General features: G+C 49.9%; 1 protein-coding gene across 2 annotated transcripts; it reads left to right on the top strand.

Annotated features, from left to right (window-relative positions):
* The first annotated feature begins 543 nt into the window (after positions 1-543).
* On the top strand, positions 544-3195 carry CE3H16orf54 (chromosome E3 C16orf54 homolog). 2 transcript variants are annotated; one of them, XM_007094749.2, is made up of 2 exons: positions 544-640; positions 1346-3195. In XM_007094749.2, the coding sequence occupies exon 2, from the start codon at positions 1346-1348 to the stop codon at positions 2018-2020; it is 675 nt and encodes a 224-aa protein (XP_007094811.1). In that variant the 5' UTR covers positions 544-640; the 3' UTR covers positions 2021-3195. The 2 variants fall into 2 exon arrangements, with proteins under 2 accessions (XP_007094811.1, XP_007094812.1); XM_007094750.2 differs by lacking the exon at positions 544-640 and adding an exon at positions 647-871.
* The last annotated feature ends 7590 nt before the right edge of the window (positions 3196-10785 follow it).

Raw genomic sequence — 10785 nt, 5'->3', positions numbered from 1 at the left:
GTGGAACTAGACAATCTCCGAAGGGATCCGAGTGGCTGAACAACACTCCCTCCTCACTCCTTGCTCCCAGGTTCCTCCGAGCCTCACCCCAGGAGAAGGGAGGCCGGAGGGCAAATGTTCAGGGTCTTGGAGACAGGATTCTCCCAAGAGGCCTACTTTGTTGGTGCCCACGCCTCACCTCACAGATGGCTTCCAACCAAAACTGAGGCTAACTGGCCTAAAGACGAAGAGATGCATATTCATGAAAAGTATGGGGAAGGCTGGGTCAAGCAGGAGGGGGCTGGATGGCAGGGGTGGGTTCGGAGGGGTGCAGTGGGCAGGCCAGGGCCAGGGCCACCCCTCGGAGATCAGGCAGAGAGAGGGGCCTGGGGCCTGGCTATGGGGTGAGAGTGAGTTCAACACAACCACTGCCCATTCCGGCCCCACCTCTCGCCAGGAAACGCCTCCCCACCACATTGACCACATCCCCCCAGGTTGCCTTGGAAACACTCCCCAGGGGCAAGAGGAGTTGGGGCACTGTTGCCCAGCAACAGGTGGTGCCCTCCCTTCCGGCCTCATCTGAGGCAACTGCCTGACACCCTGCACAAGGAGGAGTGCTCTGAAGGGAGAGCCAGGAGCCCTGGGGCCGCCCTGAGTTAAGGTGAGGCGTGGTGAGGGCCCCTGCAGGTGGCGGACCTGGGGGGCAGAGAGAAGCAGGCAGAGTCAAACAAGGGAGGCACGTTTGGCCAGGCCCGGGGCCAGAGCCGGAGAGGAGAGGCGGGGACAGGTGCAGAGGTGGCGCCCGGGACCTGGCAGGACAGCAAGCTCAGTGGAACCTGCAGAGAGCAAGACCAAATCCAAGGAGAGTCGTGAGGGCCCAGGAGCACCCAAGGTGCCAGCCAAGCGGTGGGAGGGGGCGCACAGGCAGGGTGGGAGTCGGGAAGGGAGCTTCTCGTTTCTGCACCCACCACTTCCTCTGAGGCCCAAACAAGACGTGGGGGAGCCTAGACAGCAGGAAAGAATCTCTGGGGGCCCTTACAGTTTTGTCTGAGGCACCCCGGGGTCTGGGCGGCGGGAGTAGGGGTGGGGGACAGGGCTTCTGGAAGCAGGTTCAGGAGCCAGAGCAGGAGGGCCGGCTGCCGACCAAGGTGGGATCCTGGCTCTCCAACCTTCTGCCTATCTCTCGCCGTTCTGGGCCCTCTTTGTTCCTCTGTCTGCCGGGGTCTGTTTCCCAGGCCGGATGCGGAGCCCCTCGGGCCTCTGTCTCTCTCCTCATTCTTGTTTGGACACACGCTGCCTCTCTCTTCCTGTAGGTTGTGCTGACCTTGTCTCATGTGCTTCCTCTCCTGACCCCCTGTCTCTTCAGATGCCTTCAACTCCACAGCAGCCCTCTGGGCATGTGGAGGGACTCCCTGAGTCGGAGCTGGTTACATGGCCCCCACTGCCCTGTGGGCCCTGCATCCCCATCATGCTGGCCCTGGCCTCCCTCGCCGCCCTCTTCCTCATAACGACAGCTGTGTTGGCCGAACGCCTCTTCCGCCGCTCTCTGCACCCAGACCCCAGCAACCGTGCACCCACCCTGGTCTGGCGCCCCGGAGGAGAACTGTGGATCGAGCCCAGGGGCACCCCCCGAGAGCGCTCAGAAGACTGGTATGGCTCTGCGGTCCCCTTGCTGATGGATGGGGCCCCAGACCCTCCCATCTCTGGAGGCACCTTGGAGGCCCGAGCCACAGCCCCACCTGCCCCTATAGCCCCACTCTCCCCTCCCAGCTCCTTGGGCCTCCAGAGCCCACCCAGGGCCCCAGTCCGCAGCACCTTCTGGGGGCCCCAGGCCTTGGAGGAGAGGCCCTATGCTCCGGGCCTGGTGAGCTGGGCTGAGCCTGAACAGAGGCCAGAGGCCAGCATGCACCTGGGGAGCCCCCAGACCCGGAGGCAGCGGCTAGGGAGCTCTGATCTGGAGTGGGGCCTCCAACCTCGGGTCACCCTAGAGCAGATCTCTGCTTTCTGGAGGCGTGAAGGTCGGACCAGCGTGGGGCTCTGATTCCCCAGGGCCTGGAGGACTGGCCTCTCCGAGACACTGAGGAAGGCCTTACCTCAGAGGGTCTCTCTGAGGCCTTAAGACCCTGAGGCTCCAGCCTAAGAGCCCAAGTTCATACTTGGGCCCACAGGGAAGAACACCCCTCCCAAGGCCTTTTACATCTGGATTTCAATTCCCTGGATCTGGGGCTGGGCAGGCACCGCATGGACAGAGCCTGTGCTGCAGGGGAAGCCCAGAAGTATCTCTCTGGCTGCCCAGGGTCTCGGCACAGACAATTGGAGGTGGGGCCGACTACGGGCCAGAAGTCGCCAAAATCATGTTCTAGATTAAGAAAGATCTCAAGCTACCAAACAGGTAGGAAATAACATCATCACAGAAGCTTCCACCTTCATTGTGCACCTAAGATGCCAACATCGGCGTGCAGGGGTCCTGTGGCTGCCGAAGAACAGACTGAGTGTAGATGACCAGGGTCAGTCCTGCCAGCAGGAGAGGACAGGAAGCCAGCCTCCCAGAGCCACGGATCATGCCTCCAGGAAAACACAGACAGAGGTCAAGGCCAGGCAAAGGAGCGTCTTATTACATCCAAACTGTAGCTTTGACCCCCAACTTGCCACAGGAAACTTGGACAGCCAAATTGGAGAGGCCCCTCCTTGCCTCCAGCTAGGACCTCGAGTCAAGGGAGGTCAGGGGGCAGCCGTCCCATTAAGGTTGAAGATGGCAGCCCGCCGACTCTGACCCCTCCGGGGTGAGGGAGGCCCGCCGAAGCGATCGGAGTTTGATCCAATGTGGAAAGGAACACTGTCCCTGGGGAAGAGCAGCTCCCGGTGTGCGGCCTCTGGCCATCCTCCCTCCCAGCTTGCTGGATCAATCCAGACAGATTTGCCCCATGACAGGCTTATTTATAATGCCTCACCCGGTAGAAATGGAGCCCAGAGAGGTCCTTGATTCCACAGCCATCTGTATCAGCTGGCCGCCCCCTGGGAGGAGAGCCAGGAGCTGGGGAGAGGTAAAGGAGCTGCAGCCCCGGCACGGGGAGGGAAGGGGGGCCCGATTTCCCAAACTTCAGTCACGAATGTTAGGATTTTTGCCTTATCACTTTACCACCTGTACTATTATTTACTTCATATTTTTCCTTAAGATGATTTCCTATTTGCCGAATAAATTTATTTTAGAAGGAACATTTTTTGTATCACTTCTGCAAATGGAAAACCAGTTATCACGTGCCATAAATAGAAAGTAAAACATGAAAATAAATACAAGGTTAAACAAAGATATTATGTTCTAAGTAGATATTGTTCCCTCCCTGCTAGTAGCATTCATTGACCCAGAGGTCTGCTCTTTCTTTTTTTTTTTTTTTTTTTTTTAATTTCTTAATGTTTATTTGTTTTTGAGACAGAGACAGAGACAGAGGGTGAGTGGGGGAGGGACCGAGAGAGAGGGAAACACAGAGTCCAAAGCAGCCTGCAGGCTCTAAGCTGTCAGCACAGAGCTCGATGTGGGGATCGAACTCACAACTGTGACGTCATGACCTGAGCCAAAGTTGGATGCTCAACTGACTGAGCCACCCACGTGCCCCGTGTTGTTTCTATGTTCAAAGAAAAGAGAATTGATGGGTCAGCAAGTGTTAAGAAAGTGTTAGACATTCGAGTACCATCCTGAGACATTCCCCCGGAAGTACTGAGACAGACTGAGAGTTCTCCATGGGGAGCAACCACCCTGTGCTATTTGATGGCCAGGAACCTCCCAAGTTCACACGCAGGAAATGCTGCTGGGCAGGGACCTGTAGTCAGCTCTTCCTTCCTGCTCAGGAGGGCCTGGACCTCCCGCTCGCTCTTTGGGTGCCAGAAGTCAAAGTAACACCGGAACACCGTCTCTGAGCCAGGCCCTGGGGGTGGAGGCGTCAGCCTGCCCCGGCTCTCAAGGAGCTCAGACTCTCTGGTGACAGGAGCAGGGGTTGAAGGAGGTGCCATAAGATAGAGACACATAACTGACACAAGATAGAGATCAGAGCCCCCGTCCCATCTCGGTCACTCAGGAGCTGGATAAGGCTGTCACTTCTCATTGTCGCCATCAGCTGACGGGACTGGGTTGTGGGGACTCTGCCCACAGGAGCAAACACACAGCCCACCAGGGAAACAGACATACAGTGTTCAGAGCTTAGATGCTGGCCTGCCAAGCACTCGGCAGAGGCAGGGCTCCGGCTCTCCATCTGGCTTTGCCGCCCACTCGCTCAGAGACTTCAGGAAAGTGATTTTTACGTTGCTGGGACTCACATTCTTTTTCTGTACGAGAAAGTCGAAAGGTGAACAGGATGCCCTATGGGAACTTTTCTAGCTGTGACCTCTAAGGAAGCTATAAAATGAAAAAGGGGTGGGGTGCCTGAGTGGCTCAGTCGATTAAGTCTGACTTCGGCTCAGGTCATGATCTCGAGGTTTGTGAGTCACCATCAGGTTCTTGGGTTCGAGCCCTGCATCAGGCTCTCTGCTGTCGGCTGAGAACCTGCTTCAGATCCTCTGTCTCCCTCTCTCTGATCCTCCCCCACCCTCTGTCTCTCTGTCTCCCTCTCAAAAACAAATAAACTTAAAAAAAAAAAATGAGAGAGGGGTATGTGCCCGCAGTGCTGAATGTGATCTTCCTGATGTGGAGCCCAGAGTCCCCTTCCATTCCCAAACCCAGACCAGGGGCCACATGTTACTAGCAGCCCAAAAAAATGAACAGATGACTGAGGGTTGGATTAACAGAGGAGTTAGTTTTACCCTTTCTCCTTTCTGTTGTTGTTGTTTTTAAGTTTATTTGTTTATTTGGTTGGGTTTTTTTTGTTTGTTTGTTTGTTTGTTTTGAGAACGAGAAAGCACTTGTGCACAAGTGGGGGAGGGGCAGAGAGAAGGAGAGACAGAATCCCAAGCAGGCTCTGCGCCATCAGAGCCCGATTTGGGGCTCAAACTCACGACCGGTGGGATTAGGACCCGAGCGGAGATCAAGAGTCTGACGCTTAATTACTGAGTCACCCAGGAGCCCCACTGCTTTCTCTGTTTTAAACCTCTCTGCCGCTTATCTTTAACACCTGTTAATTACTTTCGCGCATGGAGTCCTTCTTTTAAGTCTTTCGGTGCTTAAAATATACTCACTATACGGTCCTTTGCTTGATGGTTCTGTTGTCTGGAGCTCGAGGGTACTTACTCTCATCCATGACAGATGGTTTCCTCTTGTGCTTTCTAATTTGGGGCTGTGAACTCAGAGTCAGCAGAGCCTTACCTATGCTTCAAAAGTATTATGAACCCTGAGCTATGTTATTTGTTCATTTTATCAGGGCTGACGATTCAATTTATCATTTTATGCAGATGGTGATCCAGGTAAGGACAAGCCACTGGTAATGGATTCTCAGGAGAGATTTTCTATTGCCATCAGATCTCGGTGAACCAGATGGTTCTTTTATACTCGCTAAGCTGATGGAAATGGAAAGATTTTTTTTTTTCTAGTCTACTCTTTTGGTTTTTTAAAGTCTACTCATTTATTTTGAGAGGGAGAGCGCAGGTGAGGGAGGGGCGGAGAGAGAGGGAGAGAGAGAGGATCCCGAGCAGGCTCCTCAATGCCAGCGCAGAGCCTGACTCAGGGCTCGAACCCACGAACCGTGGGAGCCAGAGTCACGACCTGAGCCAGAGTCGAACACGCTCAACCGACTGAGCCACCCAGCTGCTCCATTTCTAGTCTGTTCTTTCACTGAAGGTGTCTCCCTTTAAGGGGTTGAGCTTTAAATTAGGGTCTCGGTTTTCAATGCCCCAACGAGGCCGGGCCTCATCTCCAATCTCCAGGCGGGTATAAAACCCAAACCCCTGCATTGCCAAGATCTGCACAACCACACAGCCCCCTCACAGCTCTGGTTTTCAATTTCCTCTTTGTGGGCGGGGATTCCCCTTACTAAACGCAGTTATGCATTTTTAAGGATGTTTACTTGATTTTATGCTGAATTTCTAAACGCGTCAAGGTGGGCATGTGTTTGTCAGGTTATACCGTTCACAACATCACAAAGCCCAGACTATTTCCTCTGTGAACAACTTCAAATCTCTTCCACCATAAAACAACCAACCAATCCAGCCTCTAATTCTCCATCCTTCACCACACGTTGCCTCCCACCTCCCGCACAGCCGAACTTTCAGAAAGAGCTGTCTGTCCTAACTGCCTACATTTGCTCCTCTCCGGAGCGCCTGCGCCCTGCTGCAGGCTCCCACCTGCTTCCAGCACTCTAGAGAGGCCGCTTTCACCAAAATCACGGCCTGCATATTTCAATGAAGGGGCACTGGATACGCTCCCATCGGCAGCGTTAGACATTTTGATTCTTTTCTTGACACATTTTCTTCGCTTGGCTTCTGTGACTCCCCACACAATCTGATCTCCCTTCCCTCCCTCTGGCCATCCTCTCTGGCCTTTTTGTGGTCTGTGTTCTTCGGAGGTCAGTCCTGGACTGCTTTTGATGTCTGACGCACTTCCCCTGGGCAATCTGTCTCATACTTGAGAGTCCCTGATTCTCCACCTCCAACGGCGGCAGATACGGTCCGTGTTCTGCCATTATTCCCAACTCCTAGTAACAGCGGTGGAGAGACAGAACGATCAACTAAAGGATTATCTTAGAACCACTCCACAGCTATCCCTGGGTACAGGGTCAGTATTCATCCCCAGGATAAAACCAGAAAGAAAGAGGGACGCCTGGGTGGCTCAGTTGGTTAAATGTCCGACTTCAGCTCGGGTCATGATCTTGCGGTTTGTGAGTTTGAGCCCCACATCGCGCTCATAGGTGACCAAGTGGACCAGGGGACAGAGGTGGGAAGGGATCATATGCCTGTCTGTAGGACAGCAGCCACTAGGCTCTACTGATCATGTCTGTCTTGATTTTCCAGCAGAAGCTAGAATCCAGATTTTTAGGTAAAAATCAAGGAAAATGTTGGTCACTTTATATAGATATAGATTTAGATGTAGATATAGGTATAGATAGATCAGGGTTTCTTGTTCCCCTTCCCCCTACCCAGGTGACACTTGGCGTGTCTGGAGACATTTTTGGCTGTAACATCGAGGGGGATACAACCGGTACCTAGCGGATAGAGACCAAAGAGGCTGCTGAATATCCCACAGCATGCAGGAAAGTCTCCCCCCACCAAGAATTATCTGGGTCAAAAGTCAATACTGTGAAGGTGGGGAAACCCCTGATTTAAGACCATCTGGGAACAGGCTGCCACGCCTCATACCACCAAAGCCAAATGAAGCAAGGCTGTGGGCCACATGTGATTCATGACCCATCAGCTGGAGATCACTTTTTTAAAATTGTTTAAATTTCTTCTTTCTATAGAGAAAGAGAGAGCGCGCATTGGTGGGGAAGAAGGGCAGAGGGAGAGAGGGAGACTCTTAAGCAGGCTCCATGCTCAGTGTGGAGCCCAGCATGGGTCTGGGCTTGAGGTTGTGAGTTCAAGCTTTATGTTGGGCTCCGTGCAGGGCATAAAGCCTACTTAAAAGAAGGAGAAGGAGAAGGAGAAGGAGAAGGAGAAGGAGAAGAAGAAGAAGAAGAAGAAGAAGGCAAAGCCCAAATTCATAGATCCAGAGAACAGATTGGTTTTGGCAGAGGTGGGGTGTGGGGGGTAGGCAAAGTGGGTGAAGGGGGTCAAAGGTACAAACTTACAGTCACAAAATAAATAAGTCCTGATGATGTAATGTACCATGTGGTGCCTATAGTTAACAATACTGTAATCTATGCTGGAAAGTTGCTAAGAGAGTAGATCTTAAAAGTTCTCATCACAAGAAAAGAAAACTGTGACTAGGTGTGGGGATGGATGTTAACTAGACTTCTTGTGGTAATCATTTTGCAATATACACAGATATCGAATCATCACATTATACACTTCAACTAATATAATGTTCTATGTCAATTACATCTCAATTCAAAAAAAAAGTGAAGGCAAAAAAGAGACATTTTCAGATTTACAAAAGCTGAACCAGAAGACCCACACCCAATGAAACTGTAAAAGGACATCCTTTGAGCAGCAGAAAAATAATCTTAGAAGAAATATGGATTCACAAAAGGAATGAGAAGCATCAGAAATAGTAGAAATTGTAGGGGCGCCTGAGTGGCTCAGTTGGTTAGGCGTCCAACTCTTGGTTCCAGCTCAGGTCATGATCTCACAGTTTGTGAGTTCAAGCCCTGCCTCAGGCTCCCTGCTCATAGCGCAAAGCCTGCCTGGTATTCTCTCTCTCCCTCTCTCTCTCTCTGCCCCTCCTACACTCTCTCTGTCTCTCAAAATAAATAAACTTAGATGTAGGGGCATCTGGTTGGCTCAGTCAGTGGACCATGCGACTCTGGATCTCTGGGTTGTGAGATCAAGCCCCACATTGGATATAGAGATTACATAAATTTTTTTTTTAAATCTTAAAAAAAGTAAATAGTAGACATATGGATACACACACACACACACACACACACACGCACATATATGACTTATTTTCTTATTATTTAAGTGCCTTTCAAGGATAATTGATTTTCTCAACAAAAAGAATAGTATATCGTGGGGGGTTGAATATATATATAAGTTAAATACATGACAATGATAGCATAAAGGCCAAGAGGGGAGAAATGGAAGTCTACAGTTGTAAGGTTTTTATAATATATATGATGTGGTGTATGCCCATCAAAAGCAGACTGATGAATGTTAAAGATGAATGCTATAAACCCTAAAGCAACCACACACACACACACACACACACACACACACACACACACACAAGCAAAGAGTTATAGCTCAACAAAGGAGGGGGAAAAACATTTAAAAAAATACCTCCAACAAAAAGCATAAGAAGGGACACCTGGGTGGCTCAGTCGGTTAAGCATCTGACTTCGGGTTGGGTCATGATCTCACAGTTCGTGAGTTCAAGCCCTGTGTCGGGCTCTGTGCTAACAGTTCAGAACCTGGAGCCTGCTTTGGATTCTGTGTCTCCCTCTGTCTCTGCCCCACCCCTGCTTGCTCTCGGTCCCTGTCTTTCTTGAAAAAATAATCATTAAAAACATGTTTTAAAGGCAACAAAAGAGGAAAAGGGGAACAAAGAACACATAAAAAACAAGTAGCAAGATGATAGATTCAATTTTAACCATATCAATGATTACATTAAACATAAATAGTCCAGGCTAGATTGGAAAGGACACCACTTTATACCCTCTAGGGTGGCTAGAACAAAAAAGACAGATAACAAGAAGCATTGGTGAGGATGTGGAGAAATTGGAACTCTTGTACATTGCTAGTGGGTATGTAAAATGATGGCCCAACAGCTTTAGAAAGCAGTTTGACAAGTGCCTGAAAAAGTTAAACATTGGGGCGCCCGGGGGGCTCAGTTGGTCAAGTGTTGGACGCTTGATCTCAGCTCAGGTCTTGATGTCAGGGTCGTGAATTCAGTCATTCATGCTGGGCATGGAGCCTACTTAAAACAACAACAACAACAAAGTTAAACACGATCCAGAAATTCTCTGGGTGTATATACCCAAGAGAAATTGAAAACATAAGTTTACACACACAAAAAACCTGCCCATGAATCTTCACAGCAGCATTATTCATAGTAGCCAAAAAAGTGGAAGCAAGACATATGTGCACCAATGATGAATGAATAAACAAAATGTGGTCTACTCACAAAATGAAATACTATTCAGCCACAAAAGGAAATGAATTACTGATGTGTGCTACAATGTGCATGAACCTTGGAAATATGCCAGGTGAAATAAGTCAGACACAAAGGGCCATACACTGTATGATTCTATTTACATGAAATGTCCAGAAGAGGAAAATCCATAGAGACAGAAAGTAGAATAAAGGTTGCCAGTGGATGAGGGAATGGGGAATGGGTATTATATAGTGGAAATTATACAATGGGGATGGTTTCACAACTCCATAAATATATTAAACACCACTGGATGGAACATTTTGAAAGGGTGGATTTTATGGGATCAAATTACATTCTCAATTTTCAGAAGTTAATACATCAAGAAGACGGGATTAGATCTGTTATTTAAAGTTGTATGGGGCCTCTGAGTGGCTTAGTCATTTGAACATCCAACTCTTGGTTTGGGCTCAGGTCATTATACACTTTTCATTCATTAGAATTAATTAGATTGGAATTAAAATGAGGCTCTGGGTTTGAGCCTCGCGTTGGGCTCTGCGCTGACAGGGTGGAGCCTGCTTGAAATTCTCTCTCTCCTCCCCCCTCTTTCCCTGTCCCTCCCCTGCTTTCATGTGCGCACACTCTCTCTTTCTCTAAAAATAAGTGAACTTCAGAGGCACCTGGGTGGCTCAGTCGGTGGGTGACCAACTCTTGATTTCAGCTCGTCATGATTTCATGGTTCATGAGTTTGAGCCCCACACCGGGCTCTGCGCTGACAGTGGGAACCTGCTTGGGATTCTCTCTCTCCCTCTCTCTCTCTCTCTCTGTCCCTCCCATGAGTGCTCCTTCTCTCTCTCAAAGTAAATAAATAAACTTTAAAAAAAAAAACTTTACAAAGGGGTACTTGGGTGGCTCAGTCAGTTAAGCATCCAACTTCAGCTCAGGTCCTGATCTCTCAGTTCGAGGGTTCGAGCCCCACATCAGGCTCCGTGTTGACAGCTCACAGCCTGGAGCCTGCTTTGGATTCTGTGTCTCCCTCTCTCTCTGCCCCTCCCCTGCTTATACTTTGTCTCTCCCTCTCTCTCAAAAATAAATAAACATAAACATTTTTTTAAAAATAGCAAAACTAACAAAAATAA

Source organism: Panthera tigris, chromosome E3 (assembly GCF_018350195.1).
Source record: "Panthera tigris isolate Pti1 chromosome E3, P.tigris_Pti1_mat1.1, whole genome shotgun sequence".
Classification (NCBI taxonomy): Eukaryota; Metazoa; Chordata; class Mammalia; order Carnivora; family Felidae; genus Panthera; species Panthera tigris.
Note: the sequence above shows the minus strand (reverse complement) of the source record. Positions and strands in the feature narration are given on the sequence as shown.